Below are 21,287 nucleotides of genomic sequence, written 5' to 3' on the forward strand. Positions count from 1 at the left end.
CTCCTTTCCTCCTTTGCTAATTGATAAAATGTTGTGTGACTTGGAGGATAGTGTTAACGTTTATGAGAAGAAATTGTTATAACATAAGAGGAAGAAAACTGTTAAGGACTTAAGTGACTTCAAGGGTGGCCCAAACTGCAAACAACTTTTCCTAATAGTAATGCTAATGAGGAAGCATCTAATATCGCAGATGTGGAAATTAGAGATTTGAATACAGCTACTTTAATTCCACAGGTGGTTTCACCAATTACAAGTGAATGCAACAGGATTGACAGGACTGAGACTATTACCTCATCCAATGCTAATGGAGCAAACTTTGGAGTAGGCAGAGTTGTGAGTGAGAGCTCTTTACCAAAGTGGGAGGATGATGTCAGACACAAGGCTTCGCATCCAGTGATTAGATCATTAAATAATGGCGAAGGCAGTAGTTTTTCCATCTTTTCTACTGCCATTCAACCAGAAACCGATGAGGGGATGAATGAGAACAAAACGAAAGTCATTAATGGACCCAGACAACAACAGGTCCTTGAAAAAGATGTGGACTCTGGAAATAAATTATTGATTTGGAATATCTCTTCTAGAGTTCTTAATGACACTGACAGAAATGATAGAAAAAGGCCTTCGTTTTATACCAGTGCAGAAGGCATCAATAACAAATACGTTTGTGGACTTAAAAATGTTTCTGAGAAATCTATCTTTGAAACAGTTTTTTCATGACTCTGACTATGAATGAAGGTTTGAACTTTAAGAAAAATAGTTTGTTTATGCCTTCCATACACACTACTTTGGAATTTTTAGACAATTTTGTGAAAGAGATATATATGATTATTTTGAACAGACTAAATATAGTAAGACATTCAATAATATGTCAGTGGGTGAAAGATGAGCTTTAAGAACTCTCATTAGTGATCCATCAATAGTTATAAGACCTGCTGACAACGGGGGCTTAACGGTGAACATGGATCGGTCATTTTATTTTTCAGCCATAAAAGACATGTTGAATGATTCTAAGGTTTATACTAAAATAAGTCAGGAAGATATTTTAGCCACTTTGAATGAGTGCTTATTATATTGATATATTTTATAGATTTTTTTTTTCTACATGTATCTGACCCTATTATTCAACGCCTTCCAAAAATACATAAAATGTTCCTTTTAACTCTCCCTTTAGGCCCATAGTGGCCAGGAGGAAAAGTGGAGCACAAACACCTTTTCTACTTTTGTCAAGAAACATCTGAGGCCAATTGTTGACAAGAACATTTATATTTTAAGGGACACTAAATTCCAACAGGATTAACAACAACAAAAGCAAATGCAAACCTGCCCTATTTATCCCACCAGGTAACGATATCCCCATTCTTGAGAATATCCTCTCCTGGATCTCATCAAACATACAAAATGAGACTATTCTCCTAGGTGACGTTAATATTAACTGGTCTTCTATAAACTCTCCCACAACCTCTCAGAATATATACCTCTACAAATTCATACAACTAATCAATTCTCCTACTAGACCTGTTAAAGATAACACCTCTGGTAGTATTCTGGACTGGATACTAGTTTCCCACCCCCATAATCTCTGACAGTGGTACCTTACCAGACTACCCTAGTGACCATTTCCCTGCCTTTGCACGTTGTACACCTTCATCCCTCCATTTACACCACAATTATCTCAGTGCATTCCCTGAAAAACTTCAATGCTCAAACCTTCCCAGACTCCTTCAAACACGAACAGAAAACCCTCTAAAAACCCTTCCTCTGGTCAATGCTGTTACTTACTTCAATATTTCATTTATTAACCTACTCAACAGCTTTGCTCCCCTCAGATCTGAAAGGGTCAAATCCAAAACTGACCCATGGCTAACCAAAGAAACTATCTCCCCCATGCTTCTTAGAGATAATCATGGAAACAGTAACAAAAATATACAACACCCAACTCCCTGACCAAGTACAAACAACTCTGTAATAGAGTTAAAAAAAACACTGCCAGAGACCAAAAATCTATTACTCAATATTACAAAACAATCATAAATCAAACCCCAAAACATTCTGGAACAGTATTCTCTGCCCTCCTCCATCTTGGTGAAAAAGACAACCCCTGCCCAGATCCTCTTTGGATCTCTTCTTAGCTACCCAATTTAACTCCTCCTTTACAGGCTCAACAGCAAAGCTCACCACATCTTTCCCTAACATGTCAGGCCAGACCCCATCCCCCACCATTAACTCAACCCTCTCAAACTTCAACACTACTCAACACACCTGTTTCTCTATCAAACCTATTCCCATTAATACCATAAAAAACTTCGACGTAAAATGAAACCATGCTCAAATGCCCCAGATGAGCTTCCATCTAAATTCCTCAAGCTAACTGCCGATGGCATAGCTTTTCCCATCTCCATCCCTTACGTACCCCTCCTCTGGAAAAAAGCCTCCATTATTCCCCCTCCACAAAGGGGGCAACAATACTGATAGCTCTAATTTCCATCCTATACCCATCCTCTCTCCATTTCTAGAATACTCAAAAAATGTATCCACCTACTGCTCCTACCCTACCTCTTAAGACAGTCAACTGCTGACCCCCACACAACACGGTTTTAGACCTGGGCACAGCATCACCACTACACTACTTACCTTTTTTGAAACCTTTAACCACTCTCGTGACTCAGGCAATATTGTGTCTACCCTTCTTCTAAATTTATCCAAAGCCTTCGATACTGTTTCACATAACCTTCTCCTGTCCTAGCTCTCTCATCTCAATCTTTCCTCCTCCGCCATGAACTGGTTTTCCAGTTACCTAACAGGCAGCAAGCTGTCAAATGGAAAAATTGCATCTCTTCCTTCACGCACTCACAAGCATCCCACAAGGCTCTATACTAGGCCCTTTATTCCTAAACATCTTCAACGACGACTTTCATCACTGTATTCCAAATGCTAAACTGGTCCAATATTGTGGCGGCTCTACCATTATCTGCTCCACCAAATCCCTTCCCAAACTCATGAAACTAACTCAGGGTGCATTCTCTTGCACCTAGTCCTGGATGCTAAACAATCACCTCGCTCTCAACCCTTCAAAATCCAAAATGATGACATTTACCCCTTCTAAATCCACGAAAACAGATAAGAACTCTTTCTTTATAACTAGCCAAAACTTCACCCCAGTTGAAATAGTTCTCCACATTAAGCTTCTAGGTGTCCTTATTGATGATCAACTAAAGATCGTTATCCACCTACAAACTAATATTAGGAAAACACATCACAAACTGGGGATGTTATAGCCACAGTTGTTACCTTACTCCATCAACCAACACATCCTCTCTACTACCTATCTCTTACCAATCTTCAACTCTCTTTAAAGTCCAAACTAGCCTCCTGCTACAATAAAATCTCAGTTTCCTACTGGATCCAAATCCTCCTCCCACCACTACAATGCTCTCCACACCTTGAATTGGTTGTAACTTCCTATCTATCCTACATTCAACTCTCTACTGCTCATAAGCTCATCTTCAAACCTTCAAAATTGTCCCACACTCTCCTCCACCCTCAAAATGCATCAGCTCAACAGACTACTTGGGTCCAACAGTCAGAACCTCCTAGAAGTGTACAAGCCTATACGCCCTCCAGGGACACTTCTATTATCTTTTCCCCTAGCACAACTATGGAATTCCCTTATCCCTCTCATTCGAACCACCTACAACCTTTCCACCTTTAAGAACTTACCATTCCAACCTCTCTTCACACTGGGAATGCTCCTGCTCTCATCCTACCCGACTTCCTCTGCTGCACCCCTACTCTCCATCATTCTTGTCATCCTAGCACTCATCTCCACTATTTCTATCCACCTTTTTCTCTTTTGCTACTTACTCCCACCCCACTTAAGAACTTGCAAGGCTTACCCTCCTAAGTGCCTTGTTCTTAATATTTCCTAAATATGCTTTATTAAAGTAACTCCTCAAATACTCTTTACTACTCATTTACTGTTATTTTTATGCCCTTAGAATACTCTGTTATGACACATCCCACAAATGTTTTCCTTACCATTTTGTTTTTGCCTTGCTGTTTTTATTCTTAAACTATATAAAAGTTACAAACTGTTGATTTTTTTTATTGTAAAATGGTACAAGGAGCTTTTCTCCCCGGGCCTCTCTTAAAAATGGGCTACTTTTTGGCACAGTGGACTTTCCCGGTAAATAAACTGCAAAAATAAATAAAATCTTTATTTTTTGATAGCCTATTCATTAGAAATATATGTTTGTTACTCATTCTTCACTAGGATTCCTAATCAGTATGGGCTTGAAGCTATGAAGAATTATCTTTTGTGTTTTTGTGAATATGACTAAACGTTTGTTGACTTGTTTATTTATGGAAATTACTTTACTTGGGCAAAACTGACAGGGAATTTAGATTGCTTGTAAGACAGCATTTATACTTGTATATGGATTTCTTCTCCTAATAATGCACTGGCAAAACATGTCAGTGAAAGAGGTGCTAGCCATTCATTTAATTTTATAGTGGTGGAAGTGTTATTTGAGAGTGAACATAAGGGCGATATAAAAGCCCTTACTGAATCTGCTGAAGCTAAATGGATTATAAGTATTCGTGCTGACAGGGGCAGTGGATTAAATGACCGAGAGTCAAAGTTAAAAGGGTTACGTGGACTGTTTATGTATCAATTTATGGTTGATTAGCTAATTGTCTTGATTTGATTGGTTGAATCAAGTTTAAATGTGTGCTTGTCTTGTCTTTGACATGGTCTGATGAAGCAATGAGATGCATTTTGAAAGCGCTCACTGAATATATTAAAGTTCTATTTTTATTTTATTTTAATTTTTTGAGACTGGACCGTATCCCTTGGTTCTCTCCTTTGCTGGTTTTATATATTTACGTATTTGTTTATCTTTCTAAGGAATTCCAACACCCTAGCAGCAGCTTGTTTTATCTTGTGCTTTATACACGAATTGATGCCGATAGAGTTAATATAGTCATTTAGAAGAAAACTCAATTATGGCAATAGAACAAAAGGTAATAAAAGAAAATTATAGGGAAGAAATGTCATTTGTTGTAAAAGTCATAGTGGAAAACTGTAACAAGGGGAATAATTTAAGGATGGCTTGGATTGTCTACAAAAAAGCATTTGATAGTATCCCACATTCATGGATAAAAGAGTGCTTAAAAATGTATACGATAGACTCTACACTGATGGACTACATTACAGTGACCACGAAACAGTGGCAAACTACTTTGCAATTAAGCCATGATAAAAGACAACTTATTATTTCAGGAATAAAAATCCAAAAGGGGATATTCTAAGGTGACTGTCACCGCTGCTATTCTGCCTTGTTCTTAATCAGTTAAGATGTTTACTTAATAGCTTAGGACACGGCTATAATTTGGCTCCTAGAAAACAAAGTGCAAAGACTTTTCTCTCTGTCGATGATTTCAAAGTGTGTAGCTCATCAGATGAGGAACTGAAAGCACAACTGCAAGTTGTGAAAACATTTTCAGACAATATAAGAACATCATTTGGTCTTGATAAATGTGCAAAAGCAACCTTTAAATCAGGAAAACTGCAGCACCAAGAAAACATCAGTTTGGGACAAGACTGATATAAAAAAACTTGAGCAAGACTGAGTGTATAAATATTTGGGAATTGATGAAGGAACAACAAAACATGAACAAATGCGAATAAAACTTAGTAAGGAGTACTTTAGAAGACTTGAATTAATCCTGAAAACAGCGTTGACATCTAAGAACAAAATCCAAGCTATAAACCAATTTGCTCCTCCTGTCCTAACTTACAGTTTTGGAGTGACTGACTGGCCTCATAACGTGCTGGACAGATTAGACAGGAAAACAAGAAGGATGCTTCATGCTCACCAAATGATTTATAAAAAATCAGTGCTAACCAATATTATATATTCCCCATTCTGAAGGAGGGATGGCCCTCCTTGAAATTGATATTACATGTATAGATCTGCAATCATGGGACTCCAGACATCTGCTGACCTCACAAGACTCAAACATAGTGTAAGTTTTGAAACATGGAGGAGAATAAATCTAAGATATCTTCCCTGCTTAGGCTAGCAAAAGCATATCGGCGTCAAGCAGGAATGGAAATCAAATCACAAGTAGATAAAAATCAGGCAGCAACTGATTGTGCCAAAAAACAAAAGAAAGAATAAAGTGAAGGACCAGATGAGAAGATAAGAAATGAGAAAAAAGCATAAATATAGTTGCAAGTACAGAAAACTTCTGGAAGAACCTCATGTTGATCAGGAACGAGTACAGGAATGGTTAAGGAGAGGTGAATTTAAACCAAGAGATGAAAAGTTAATATTAGCAGCCCAAGATTGTAAACCAACGTGTATGTAGCTCACTAAGTCCACTGAACATGTGGGAGAAAAGTACAGTTGTGTACCTACCATAAATATAGATGTTCGAGTGTATTCACTGTTGCAGTCATTACACTTGGGTTATCCTACTGGCAGGCTACCTGCAGTCGGCCTGAATTCCAAAGTCCTGGTCCGGCGTCGGTTGCTGTCGCCTCTTCCCTGACGTCAGTGTGCCAGGTGTATATAAGATGCAGCAAACGCCATTTTCTTCAGTTTTTCTTGCCCCAGATGTCAAGTGCCCCCAATAAGGTAGGCATTACATATTGCTTATAAAAACATACACTAAAATAAAACAATACCTTCATCTACAAGCAAATACACCACATAGGTTGTATAGAATAGAGAAGTACAGGTAAGTCCCAGCAAAGAAAGGGGGATGGAGGGAGGGTAACCTGGACTGCAACAGTGAATACACTCCGACATCTATATTTATGGTTGGTACACAACTGTACTATGTTCATCGTGTTTCACTGTTGCAGTCATTACACTTGGGTTGAATCCCAAAGCTGGGGTCGGGCGGCTGGGTCTAAATAGGATTTGGATTGACTAAGAGGCCCTGCAGAACTGCAGTGGCAAAACCTGCTCTGGATTTAGAGTAAAGAGGTAGGTGATAACGCTTGGTAAAAGTGTACACTGAACCCCAAGTTGCAGTCTCCAAAATTTCCTTGGTTGTTACTCCCCTGAGGAAGGTGCTGAAGTGGCTGCTGCCCTGGTTGAATGTGGCCTAATTCTTAGGCACTGACTTGCCATACTGTGCATAGCAGAAACAAATGCAGTGTCCTATCCACTTTGAAATAGTCTGCTTTGAAATAGCCTTTCCTTGTGATCCTGCAGCATATGCTACAAACAGTTGCTCAGTTTTTCTGAAAGCTTTTGTTTTGTCCAAGTAGAAACGTAACTGCCTGTGTATGTCCAAAGAGTGCAGAAGTATCTCCCCTTTATTCTGGGGATTTGGATAAAATGTTGGCAAATGAATAGTTTGGTTAAGAGCCACACTGGATATTACCTTTGTCATAAATGTTGGGTTTGTCCTTAGAGAAACCCTGTCTGGATGAAAAATGATAAAAGGTTCCACTGCCATTAATGCCTGTAACTTTGAGACTCTTCTTGCTGAAGTTATTGCTAGGAGCAGAGCAGTTTTCCATGATAAGAATTTTATATCAGTTGTATTGGCTGGCTCATAAGGAGGCAGTGTTAGCTTTTCCAAGACAAAGTTGAGGTCCCATGTAGATATCGGTGCTCTCCTTGGGGATCTTATATTTTTTGCCCCTCTGAGGTACTGTCTTAGCAGTGGATGTGAAAAAATAGGAGGTTCCGTATTGTAATGAGCTGAAATGGCAGAGGCATGGATCTTAATTGATCAGAAGGATAAGCCTTTGTCCAGCATCTCAGTTAGGTATTGTAAAATCTGAGGAATACTTGGAACAAGTGGTTCAAGTCCTTGTGCCTGGTTCCAAGCACAGAATCTCTTCCATTTTTCTGCATAGGATTTCCAGGTGCTGGGCCTCCTGGCTTCCAAAATGACATCCATAACAGCTTTAGAGAGAGGGGTGTGTTCTGAGTGGCTACATTATTTGCCATGCAGCTAGATTTAAAGTTCTGAGTTGGCTGTGCAGGATCTGATTTTGCCGAGTCAGAAGATGAGGAATTTGTGGTAAAGTCCAGGCAGAGCCATGAGACAAGCTCTTTAGGATTGGGTACCAGTGCTGGCGTGGCCAGTCTGGGGCAATCAGAATAATTTTTGGCTTCTCTTGTCTGACTTTTAGGAGTACCTTGGTTAAGAGAGGCAGTGGTGGAAAGGCATAAACTGTTAGGGTTTTCCAGCTGAATGATAGAGCATCCCCTTTCCATGCTTGAGAGTGATAAGTCCTTGTGCAGAATATCTCTGTAGTTGGCAGTTGAGGGGAGGCAAAGAGATCTATGTCTGGGCATCCCCATTTCCTTGTTATCATGCTGAAGACCTGCGGATCTCGTTTCCACTCGTGAGGGTCAATGAGGTTTCTGCTTAGTTTGTCTGCCAGAGTATTTTTCTTTCCTGGCAGGAATTGTGCCTGCAGATGAACTTGACAGGTCAGTGCTGTGTTCCACAAAGTCATGGCTTGCCTGCAGAGAGGGTAGGAGTGTGTGCCCCCTTGCTTGTTTATGTACCACATAACTGTAGTATTGTCTGTCTTTAGCAATAGTTGTCCTGGAGGTAGCAGATCCTCGAAGGCTGTCAGGGCATTTTGTACAGCTAGCATCTCTTTTTGATTGATATGAAGATGCATTTGGTTCTCGGACCACGTGCCGTGAATACATTTTTCTGCCATGTGTGCCCCCCAAGTATAATCCGATGCATCTGTTGTTAGTGTCTGACTGGCTGTGGGTAAAGTGAAAGGCTGTCCCTAGTAGTGGTGACAGGCCAGTGCCCACCATCGAAACTCCTGTTGCAGGCAGGGAATAAGAGTTATTATTGTTTCCAGGCTGTGGCAATGTTGAGTCCAAACACTTTTTAGACACCATTGTAGCTTCCTCATATGCAGTCTTGCATATGAAATTAGCAGAATGCAGGATGCCATGAAGCCCAAAGCCTGCAGAATTTTTCTTGCAGGTAGCTGGGTCTTTGTTGCCATCATTTGAAAGTAATGAGTCAGTTGCCTTTGCTTGTGTGGCGTGAGATAAGTCATCTGGGCAGTTGTATTTAAGCTTGCACCCAGGAATATTATCTGTTGAGAGGGCACTAGTTTTTATTTCTTTTTGTTTACTGCGTACCCTAGGCAAATTAACAATCTTTTTACAAATGCCAGATGCTTTAGTAGAATGTCCTTGCTCACTGCTTGAATAAGGCAGTTGTCCGAGTAGGGATATATTTGAATTCCTTTTTGTCTGCAAAATGCAATTACTGGTGCCAGGCATTTTGTGAAGACCCTGGGCGCAGTAGATAAGCCAAAGGGCAGTGCAAATAATTGGTAATGCATTGAGCCAGCTATGAATCTGAGGTATCTAATGCAAGATTGTCTGACTGAGACATGCAGATATGTCTCTGAGGTCCAAAGTAACTAGCCAAGCCTTCTTGCCCAGCATGGGTAGAAGTTGCTGTAGTGTCAACATTTTGAATTTCGGGACATCCAGGAAGGTATTTAGGATAGACAGGTCCAGTATTGGTCTCCATGCTTTGTCCTTTCTGGGTACCAAGAAAAGTCTTGAGTAAAATCCTTGCCCCTGCTCTTGCTGTGGTACTTTTTGAATAGCCCTCATGTCCATGAGAGCAGTAATTTGTTTTTGTGCCTCTGCCCATTGATTGTGTGGCAGGTCTGGCATACCTTTTGACCTTGGTAGGGTGTGAAAGTGGAACCTGTAACCCTGAGAAACAATATTCAAAACCCATTTGTCCTGGGTGATCATGTGCCAGTTTTGCGAGAAAAGTGCTAGTTTCCCCCCAAAGGGTGCTGCCAAAAGGTAAGTGCTTGGTATTTGTACAGGAAAGTCATTGGGACTGTTACCTATAAGGTTGTGATTTGTCTTCTCTGCCTTTGGGGGCTGAAGCACCGCATTGTTTAGGTCTGTATGAGCCTTGGGGCTGAGATCTACCTCTTGGACGTCTGTATCTGCCTCTTTGTGGCCTGTCTGACACTGGAAAGGACCAATGCTTAAAAGGCCAGTTCCTGCTAAATCTAGACGGCTGAACCTGTAAGAAATCCTTTACTGTCTGCATAGATTTTGCTTTATCCTCCATTTTTTTAACACCTCTTCTGCCTTGACACCTAACAAAGTATCATGCTGTAATGGAGCATCCAATAAATTTGCTTTAACATGATCAAATAAACTCTGTTCTTTTAACCAAGCATGCCTTCGAATGACAGAACCTGTAACTGCAGCATTGCAAGAAGCCTCTAATGAATCAAAACCACATTGCTAAGTATGCTTTCCCACTTGTTCAGCTGCATGCAATAAATCCTGCATTTCCTCGTTCTCAGGACATTCAGGGCTTGTAAGCATTTTCTGTTTTAGCAAAGACATTAGGTATTGTTGATATTTAAGCATGTGAAACTGGTAGTTTAAAGACCTTACAGCTAAAGTAGCAGAGGTGTAAACTTTCTTCCCCCATCTGTCCAGTGCTCTAGAATCCCTATCAGAGGGAACAGGGTTTTTTGTAGTGGAAGCCTTGACCCCTTTGGGACCCTGAGAAATAGTTTCAGGATCAGCAGCAGGGTTTTTATAAAGAAGTTTATGAGAATCTGGAACCCTGTAGTACCTGTCTGGCTTAACTGGTGCAGGGGGTAAAAATTCAGGGGTCAAAATGGATTCAGAAAAAAACATCAACAATATCTAGTACAGGGGGATAGCAAGAGGCCTGTGCTGAGGCAATAAAATAGTCTGAGCCTTTTCTTGGATTCTGAATAATCCCGGCTCTCCCAATGAAAACATTCCCTCATGGTGTGCAGGGTTCCCCCAAAAGAGTAGTCCTCAGGAGGAGAGGCTGAAGGGATAGATTCTTCAGCATCAGTGTCCTCATAGGGAGGAAGAGAATATCCCTGTTCTGAAGAGGAATCAGAAGAAATAGAAACCTGGTCAGAGGAGTCATAGTCAGTGTCTTGCCTAAGCCTTTTATCAGGAGGGGGATGGGAACCCCTGATCAAAGTAATTAGGTCCTCGGCCATTTTGAGCATCTGTTTCTTTGGCATGGATGACTGTCCAGGAGAATGCTGTACTTGTTTCTTTGTCTTTAAAGATGTTTTAGACTTTGCCTTAGCTGCTGAAGTGGTCTTGATAGTAAGCTGTGTAGGTCTGAAAACACCCTCAGAAGCCGATGCCTGCTCAGCGGCACCGGACCCATCTGAGGGAATTGTTTCCGTAGGCCAAATACCTTGAGTTTCCAGAGGCCTAGCTGTCTCACCGTGGGAGGCGGAGGCAGCCTGTGGCTCTAAGGTAGCGGGTGTCAGGGGCTGCGAAATCGCCTCAGTGAAAACCGGCGACTGGCCTAGAAGAGGCTTCGTCGTCTGTTTTGGACCTCGGATGCCTGTCTTTTTCTTTGTCCTTGCGCTTTTTATGAACTCCAGTCGTCGGTTGTTCCGACGGCATTATACAGTTAAACCTTCGGCCAAAGTAATGTAAAGCAAAATCGAACCGACGCTTAATAGTGTGTTGGTTGAATCTAGCACAAAACCAACAACTAGCAATGTCGTGGTCAGGGCCTAGGCAAGGAATGAATGAAAATCCTTATGACGTATTTGCTTCCCACAAGAAATACAATTGTTAACTTTTACTGACATCGGTCTGGAGCAAGAAAAAGTTTCCCCAACGGGGTACTTAGCTTTACTGAAGACTTCAGATCTGAAATTCAATTTCGAAAATCTCAGGAGTCGGCTGACCGGCACTTGCTTTAGCTTCAGGCACCACGCGGCAAAAAAGACTGAAGAAAATGGCGTCTGCTGTGTCTTGTATACCCCTGGCGCACTGACGTCAGGGAAGAGGTGACAGCAACAGATGCCGGACCAGGACTTTGGAATTCAGGCAGACTGCAGGTAGCCTATCAGCAGGATAACCCAAGTGTAATGACTGCAACAGTGAAACACGATGAACATCAGACAAATGTAAGTTTTGTAAAACAGAATTGGAAACGGTTGCGACATAATAATGGCAGAAGGGCTGTATAATGAAAGGCATAATAATGTGGCAAGATTGTTGCACTGGGTATTGTGCAAACATTATGGAAATGAAGTGGCTGTAAAACACTGGAAATATCAGCCACAAAGCATCATAGAAAATGATGAAGTGTACATCACATGGGTTCACCCATTACCAAGAGTTCAAAAGATAGATGCTAGAAAATTAGATATAGTGGTCTAGGAAAAGAAGACAGAAGTAGCATTGATCATAGAAATCGCCACACCCAGTGAATACAGTGTCCTGTGTAGAGAGACAGAGACAGTCATAAAATATCAGGATTTGCAAGCAGAATCGAGAGCAATATGGAAGAAAGATACCCAGATAGTTCCAACAGGAGCAATGGGTCTTACAAAAGAGAGTCTACAATCCTATTTAAATACGCTAACAATACATGCAACTCTGTACGAATTGCTGGAGTCATCATTACTGGGCACATTGCGGGTGCTGAGAAGAGCACTTTTGGCTGACAGAGTGAAACAATACTAACTTTATGAAATTTAATCGTACTTTGACTTAGGAATGGGGTCCATTCCTGTCATGGTATTAGAAACCCAAAAGATTTGGAAAAATAAAAAAAAAGAGGTCACTAGGCTATCGACCCAAAGGTCATTATAATCCTAGCCATTTCATCCTAATGTAATGTTGTTGTTGTTGTGTCTTTTGGCTTTTCCCGGTTAGGGGTCGCCTCAGCAGAACTCCGGTCCGCTAATGACTGGCAGTAGATTTTTACGTGCCGAGTTGCCAACCCTGACGCACAACCTTCAACAAAGGTACGCCCATTCACGCATGTCTCCACACAGGAGACGCTCTAGCTGAGAATCGAACAGGACGTCTGTGAGGGGACAAGGCTACCGCAGCACCATGAACAAGCCCATTTCATCCTAATGTAATACCATAGATAAACTGAAAAGAGTTAAACTGGACTGAATAGTAGAAGCAGGGCACAATACACACAAACTCCTGTGATACAAACGTAATTGATTTATTGGTGCTTCCTAGTACTTCGACAAATACGCCTTCAATGGGAATAAAATTCAACACCAACACATCCACTTTAAACAGTGCTTCTAAACTGTTTGTGTTAACATAATTATCCAACTTAATTGATTGCATAAGAACAATTTAAAGTGAGCATACACAAACAATCTGAAATGAGTATAAAAGTTAAAAGAAGAACAAAACAGCCAAACAAATGGAACCTTACAAGTGCTTATATAGAACCAAAGAACTATATTAAATAAGCATTTAATTCACATTAACATTTAGTTCCTGGTTCAATCCTTTAGGATGAACTGTATTAAAATTAATAATAAATTTAGCCTCCAATTTACTAAGTTTATTCAAAAAATCCTTTCCCTGTGTATAAAAAGGCTTTGCCAAGATGCAAAAAAATAAACTAGCTCCTGAACCCCCATCGGCCATGTGGAAGTGCAGTTTCAATGATAGTATTACTTGTCAACTTTATGGTAAAAGATTGCTTTTGATTTTGGCAACTTTTTGAGGTAAACAAGCATTAACTTAGTTTTCTTGGGTAAGACAAACTTCTTCAGAAAGGATAGCTTGTGAACGGGATAAAATGAAAATGGAGTTTAAGAACATGGTAGAAGTAACAGAGAAAAATGTGGGGAAAAGTTGCAGGAATTAAATAGAGGGTATGTTGAAGATTGAAGTATTGAAGAATAAGGGGAATCTCACAGAATACAAACAACTGCACAATGCAAAAGGGGACATAAGGGAATACTTGGATAAGAACTAGAAACAGCTGTCACCAAAGATTGGGAGCCTGAAAGAAGATATCCTAAAGCAGCTATTAGATATTTCAGAAACGTAATGAAAATTTGTATAAAGCAAAAACATTGGAAATCTAGGAAAGACACAGACGGAAATATTTAAAAACTAATTCATTTTGCCAAGGTTAAAGGAAGATGAGGCCCAACAAGTAATAGTCAAGTAGACAGGAGAAGATGAGATAGAAACTATGATGTGCAATCAAAAAGTTAAGTTCTCTAAGAACAGATGTTATTTGTGGGAAAGTCTGGAACGTAGAAGGGAAAACACTGATAAAAGATCTAAAAGTTTTCTTTAATAACATTTTTAAGGGAAGCGGTAGTAACAGCATCTTGGAAGAAAGCTGTGGTGGCTGTATTACTTATAGAGTAGAGATGCCTCAGACCCAGCTTCTTTTAAACTTATTTTAATTTTAAACCATTAAGTCTACAACAGCTACAAAAATAGATCTGGATCAAGTCCTTTTCTGGATTTATCTAGCACAAAACAATATCTGCAAATAAATCTAAGTTTTCTTGATTAGCAAATCAGTTGTATTGTTGAATTTGAGTATCCATTTTCTTTCCCAATGAATCTAAAAAAAACAAAAAGGGAAAGAACATCCCTGCCTGCTTCCTCAGCTCTAAAAGTTTTAGGAGAAACCTCCCACCTTAATTCCTGCTAACCACTAGCCTACTCACAAAAATCCCAAATGACTAACTATCAAATGCTTTCTCTGAATCATGACCTACCAAAAATAGTGGTATTTTCTTACACTTTGCCTCCCTCCGGATCATCACTGTTCTATTACTGTTGTCAAATATTTACATTCCCTCTGCAAAACCACTCTAATCCAAACCAGTTTTGATAACACCTTTGCTATACTCAGCTAGTATAGACAAACACCTTAAAATCATGATTTAAAACTGAAATGTGTCTATGTGAATCGGTGTTGAATGGTTTCCTGCCATGGTCAGAACAGGTATGAAATAACCCAGCTGGAAGGCCACATGGAGGTGGAGCAAAATTTTAATCCAAAACTGCCCTCTTAGTACTATCTAATATATGATACAGCCAAGCATGGAGTGGGACTACTGTGTTGATCTGTGGCAAGTTAAACAATTATTAGGACTGGTCTGGGGGGGGGGGGGGTCAGGCTGCTGGGCAAGGACAAACCTCAACACCCAATGGTATGCAAGCAAGGATGCAGTGTCAAGCATAATTTACTCCAAAGAGAACAATGACATCTCTGCCCACTGCCCAGTTTTGAAACCTATGGAAGAAAGGGACTGATCGACAAATGTTAGGCTGGAAGGCATTAAGTACAATGGAAAAAGTCTGTTAGGCAAATGTCACTAACGTTGAGTGAAATCTGGGAATTTAATAACGCATTCTTGGCAGAGTCAGAAAAATTAAGCATTAAATGTAAACACTTGCAGGACACACAAAGTAAAGCAAGTTTGCATGGTGAAAAATAAATGCAAAGTTCCACTGCTGAAATGCTGAATATTGGGGGAAACTGCAAATTTTGCTAACAGGTCTACAATGGGAGGATGTCAGGCAATGTTTCTGTCACACTCAGTTCAAAAGTTAATGGGTTACCCACTGTAAACAAATCTGCAATCCAGGCAGCTCTATGGAGCAGACGAATAAAGCCTTGTGATTGTGATCCAACTGCCCTTTGCTCAATTCATGGCACAGTTCATGTTGGAAATGGCAGGGAAGAAAGAAGGAATTAAGACAGTCTACCTATTACCATCTCCTTGGAGTGGGGAAGGATGCGATGACGTGTATATGAGCAGTCTTAAGGAAGCCAGGTGCAGACTGGGGGCTTGAGTGTTATTGTAAGAGAGAGTGGATGGGAAGGAGTTGTGTACATCCTTGGTCATAGGGTAGGATGCTTCTTTTTGCCAGGGTAGGATGCTTCTTTTTGCCAGGTCACAATGCTGCTCAGTCTTAGAAGTAAACCTCATCACACATCTGGGGATATGATTTATCTCAAAGCAACAGCACCCTGCCTTCACTAACTCCCAGAAACACTTGTGTGGCTCTCCTGGAGAACTACCATCACAGCACTGAAGGGGATGCTGCTGTCCCTGGCTCAGAGGAGTAACCATAAAAAGACCCAGAGAGAAAAACAACAGGTGGGTCATGCTGGGAAAGAGCTTAGGGGATCCACACTGCAGCAGAATGAATTGAAGACACTAAAAATAAGGAGATCTGGAAAAATAATTAAATTCCATTAATTTACTTATGTACAATGAAAAAGAGACATCAGTCAGCATGTGTGTTACATATTGCTAAACGTAATAAATGGGGTCCCAGGAAGTAACTTAGTCAGTTCATGTTAACAGTTTCAAAACCTTTAAAAAAATGCACAACTACATCACTATGTTATGGCTTTCTGACAACTATAATTACCATGTTCAATCACTGTACTTTATTACTTCAGTAACAACTGCTTTCAAAATTAGATGTTTAACCAAAAGGAAAAAATAATGAGTAAAATGTTATCCTACCTGTTCAATACTGAAGAAACCAGCTGACTGCAACACTTGGCATAAAGATTCAACCAATTTCATTTTATCAACAGGATCCATCCCTTTGTTTACAATTTCAGAGAGACAGTCACATGCTTCTTCACGAAGGACATCCACAGACATGAACTTCAGGAGGACATTTACAAACCTACCAAAAAACACATCTCATGAGAAACAAAATCTCTCCAAACAGGATCTTCCTAGTGGAAGAAAAGTAAGAGTGTTACTACAAAGCAAGTTGAGTCCAGCACTTAAATCACTGGCAGTCATCCAAACCCAAATGTCACATTCATTTGTTCCACAGCAATGTTTCATTCAGGTTCACAAGTAAATAGGCCAATGGAAATATGTTTTAAAATAAATGTGATTTAGAGAATTTAGTGTAATATTACACCCAAACCATGACAAATACTAATAAAATGCATTAAACTGTCTCTTACTTTATAAGCAGGTGCATTTCCCCTAAGAGCACAAAGTACAGTTAAGTACACTTACCATAAATGTAGATGTTTGAGTGTATTCACTGTTGCAGTCATTACATTTGGGTTATCTGCTTGCAGGTTGCCCTCAGTTGGCCTGATTAACAAAGTCTTGGGTCCTGCATTGGTTGCTGTCCCTTCTTCCATGTCGTCAGGGATATAAAACATGCAGCCAATGCCATTACATCAGTTTTTCTTGCCCCAGATGTCAGGTGCCCCCCTAATGGGAAGCAATTAAACATAAAAGCACAAAGATATACCTCCAACAAAAAAGCAAATACACCAAAAAGGCTTTTAAGCATAGTAAAGGAAAGTAGAGGTTTAGCCAAAAGAAGTTAGTGGGCTGGAGGGAGGGTAACCAGGACTGCAACTGTGAATACACTCGAACATCTACATTTATGGTAAGTGTACAAAACTGTAGTATGTTTTTCGTGTTTCACTGTTGCAGTCATTACATTTGGGTAGATTCCCAAAGCTATGGTTGGGAGGAGGAGTTTAGATAGCATTAGGGCCAGCTATAAGGCCCTGCAAGACTTCAGTGGCAAAGCCAGCTCTGGACTAAGTGAAAATTGGCAAATGATGCTTGGTGAAAGTATGTACAGAACTCCAGGTAGCAGCTTCTAGGATGTCCCTAGTAGGGAAGCCTCTGAGAAAGGCTGTAGAGGTAGATGCAGCCCTTGTGGAGTGAGGTCTGATCCCCTGGGTATAGGTTTTCCATGGTGCTTATAGCAGAAATGAATGCAATGGCTTATCCATTTAGAAATGGTTTGCTTTGAAATAGCCTTCCCCTCTGCCCCTGCAGCAAATGCTACCAGCAGTTGTTCAGATTTCCTTTGAGGTTTAGTCCTGTCCAAGTAGAATCTAAGTTGTCTGTGCACATTTAAGGAATGCAGTACCCATTCCCCTTTATTCTGTGGATTGGGAAAGAAGTATGGCAAATGAATGGACTGATTAAGAGCCACACTGGATACCACCTTGGGCATGAAGGATGGATTGGTTCTGAGGGACCCTGTCTGCATGAAAGATGATGAAAGGCTCCAATGCCATAAGGGCCTGTAATTCAGATACCCTTCTAGCTGAAGTGATTGCTAAAAGGAAAGCTGTTTTCCAAGAAATCAATTTTAAGTCTGCAGTAGCAGCTGGTTCGAAAGGAGATAGAGTGAGTTTCTCCAAGACAAAGTTAAGGTCCCAGGCTGGGGTTGGAGCTCTCCTGGGTGGTTTCAAATTTTTGCCCCTCTGAGGAACTGGTTGAGCAGTGGATGAGAGAAGAGGGGAGGTTCTGTGTTATAATGAGCTGAAAAGGCTGAGGCATGGATTTTAATGGAGGAAAAAAGACAGGCCCTGTGTGAAGCATCTCAGTTAAGTATTGTAAAATCGGAGGTATATTGGGCGCTGCTGTGCTCATCACTTGAGACTGGCTCCAGGCACAGAATCTTTTCCATTTTTCAGCATAAGATTTTCTAGTACTAGGCCTCCTTGCCTCGAAGATAACATCCACCACAGGTTTGCTGAGGGATGGTAAAGGAGAGATTAAGTAATTAGCCTGGCTGCAAGGTTCAGTGTTGGAAGCTGAAGGTGCAGAATCTGGTTTTCCTGCTGAGACAGCAGGGAAGGAGTCTGAAGCAGGTGCCACGGAAATAACCGTGATGTACTGCGCAGGAGGGGGTACCAGTGTTGGCGCAGCCAGTCTGGAGCAATCAAAATCATCCTTGGTTTGTCCGGTTTGATTTTTAGCAGTACTTTGGAGAGCAGAGGCAGAGGGGGGAAGGCATAGACTGATGAGTTTTTCCAGCTGAAAGACAGAGCATCCACTTTCCAGGCTTGTTTGATGGGAGTCCTTGTGCAACATTTGTCCAACTGGTAGTTCCAGGGAGAGGCAAACAGGTCTATATCTGGGCTCCCCCATTTGCTTGTCAACATGTTGAAAATCCTTGGTTCCAGTTTCCACTTATGTGGGTCCATGAGGTTTCTGCTTAGTCCATCTGCCAGTGTATTTAATTTTCCTGGCAAGAATTGTGCTTGTAGGTGCACTTAGTAGCTCAAGGCGGTGTTCCACAATGCCATGGCTAGTCTGCAGAGGAGGTAAGAATGTGTACCCCTCTGCTTGTTTATGTACCACATAACAGTGGTGTTGTCCATCTTTACCATTAGTTGTCCTGGAAGAATGTGGTCCTTAACGGCTGTCAGAGCATTCTGTACAGCTAACATTTCTTTTTGATTGATATGCAGGTGCATTTGACTTAGATTCCATTTGCCCTGAATGCACTTCCCTGCCAGGTGAGCCCTCCACGCAAAGTCTGATGCATCTGTTGTTAGGGTTAGGGTGGCAGGGGGTGGTGTGAAACGTAGTTCCTAGTTTTGGTGGCAGGCCTCTGCCCACCAAAGGAACTCTAGGCGTAGGCAAGGTATGATAGGAATCATTGTTTCCAGGCCTTGAGAATGTTGACACCAGAGGCTTTTTAGATACCACTGTAGTTTCCTCATATGCAGTCTTGCATATGGAATTAGAAGAATGCAGGCCGCCATGAATCCCAAGGCTTGCAGTATTTGTCTTGCAGATAACAGGGTTTTTGTGGCCACTTGTTTGTAGTAGGTTGTCAAATTAATTTGTTTCTCTGGCGTGAGGCAAGCCATCTGGGAAGTTGTATTCAAGCTTGCTCCCAGGAATATAATTTGTTGACAGGGTACCAGGTGTGATTTCTTTTCATTTATGGTGTACCCCAGACAAGTTAGAACCCTTTTTACAAAGGCCAGATGATTTAAAAGTATGTCCTGGCTTTCCGCCTGAATTAGACAATCGTCCAGGTATGGGTACATTTGAATATTTCTTTGCCTGCAACATGCAATAACTGGAGCTAAGCACTTTGTGAATACCCTGGGCGCAGTTGATAAGCCAAAGGGCAGTGCAGAAAACTGATAGTGAGTGTAGCCTGCTTTGAAGCGTAGGTATCTTCTGCAAGATTCCCTGATTGGGATGTGCAGGTATGCTTCTTTTAAATTTAGTGTTGCCAACCAGGCATCTTTGTCTAGCATAGGAAGTAATTGAAGAGTTGGCATCTTGAATTTTGGAATCTCCAAAAAGGTGTTTAGAGTAGACAGGTCCAGGATAGGACGCCATGAACTGTCTTTTTTGGGTACCAGGAAAAGTCTCTAGTAGAAACCTTGTCCCTTTTCCTCTTCTGGTACCAGTTAAATAGCCCCCATGCTTAAGAGAGAAAGTACTTGTTTTTGGGCCTCTGCCCACTGATTTGGGGGTGGGTCCGGCTACCCACTTGGTGTTGGCAATGTGTGGAAATGAAATCTGTATCCCTGGGACACTATATTTAAAATCCATTTGTCCTGGGTAATGATTTCCCAATTCCTTGCATGAAGAGCAATCTTTCCCCCCAAAGGGGCAGCCAGTTGATAAGTGCTTGGAAATTTTAAAAGGAAGTCATTGAGACAGTTTACCAAAGGGGGGGGGGGGGTCTTACTATTCCCAGACTTGGAAGTGGTGGCCCTCCACTGCTTAGTTCTGTGAGTCCCCTGGGACTGAAACCTGGGGTGTTTGCTGTGTCTGGGTTTGGCGTGAGTAGACCTGGAAGAGGCTGGAAAGGACCAATTCTTAGAGGGCCAGTGCCTACTAAATCTAGGAGGCTGAACTTGTAAATAATCTAACAGTTTGCATAGATTTAACTTTATCTTCAATCTTTTTAAGAACTTCCTCAGCCTTGTTGCCAAACAGGCGGTCCTGACTTAAATGAGCATCCAACAATTTACCTTTAACATAATCAGGCAAAGATTGCTCCTTAAACCAAGCATGCCTTCTGAGCACAGATCCAGTAACAGCAGCCCTGTAAGAGGCCTCTAATGAATCAAAACCACATTGCTAAGTATGTTTTCCAACTTGTTCGGCAGAATGCATTAAATCCTGTAATTCTTTTTTCTCCACACAGTCAGGAATCATCATCATTTTCTGTTTAAGCAGTAAAATAACATGTTGCTGATATTTTAACATATGAAACTGTCAGTTTAAAGCCCTAATGGCCAAAGTTGCAGAAGTGTAAACCTTCTTACCCCATCTATCCAGCGCCCTGGAGTCTCTATCAGAAGAGGTAGGATTTTTAGCAGTAGAAGCCTTAATGCCCTTGGGCCCCTGTGAAATAGTCTCTGGATCTGCAATAGGATATTTGAAAAGAAACTTGTGGGACTCAGGGACCCTGTAGTATCGGTCAGGTTTTCCAGGAGCAGGAGGCAGGGAATCAGGGGCCAAACTAGATTCAGAGAAAGTATCAACAACAATGTCTAGTACCAGAGGAATAGCCAAAGGCCTATGCTAAGGTAGGAGAAGGAAATCCCTAAGCCTCTTTTTTGAATCAGAAAAATGCTGGCTTTCCCAGTGGAAATGCTCCCTTAAGAGTATGTAAGGTTTCCCAAAAAGAAAAATCCTCAGGAGGGGAAGCAGAGGGAATAGAGTCCTCTGC

The 21,287-nt window shown here is 41.1% G+C and overlaps 1 protein-coding gene across 1 annotated transcript in view; it reads right to left on the reverse strand.

Annotated features, from left to right (window-relative positions):
• The window catches only part of XPOT (exportin for tRNA), a 3,393,313-nt gene that overhangs the window by 2,796,963 nt on the left and 575,063 nt on the right, over positions 1–21,287 (reverse strand). Inside the window, exon 8 of the mRNA XM_044088045.1 lies at positions 16,325–16,493. Within this exon, the coding sequence (XP_043943980.1) occupies positions 16,325–16,493 (169 nt within the window). The remainder of the gene's footprint in view (positions 1–16,324; positions 16,494–21,287) is intronic.

This window comes from Protopterus annectens, chromosome 11.part0 (genome assembly GCF_019279795.1).
Source record: "Protopterus annectens isolate FY-2018-M chromosome 11.part0, PAN1.0, whole genome shotgun sequence".
In the NCBI taxonomy this organism is placed as follows: Eukaryota; Metazoa; Chordata; order Ceratodontiformes; family Protopteridae; genus Protopterus; species Protopterus annectens.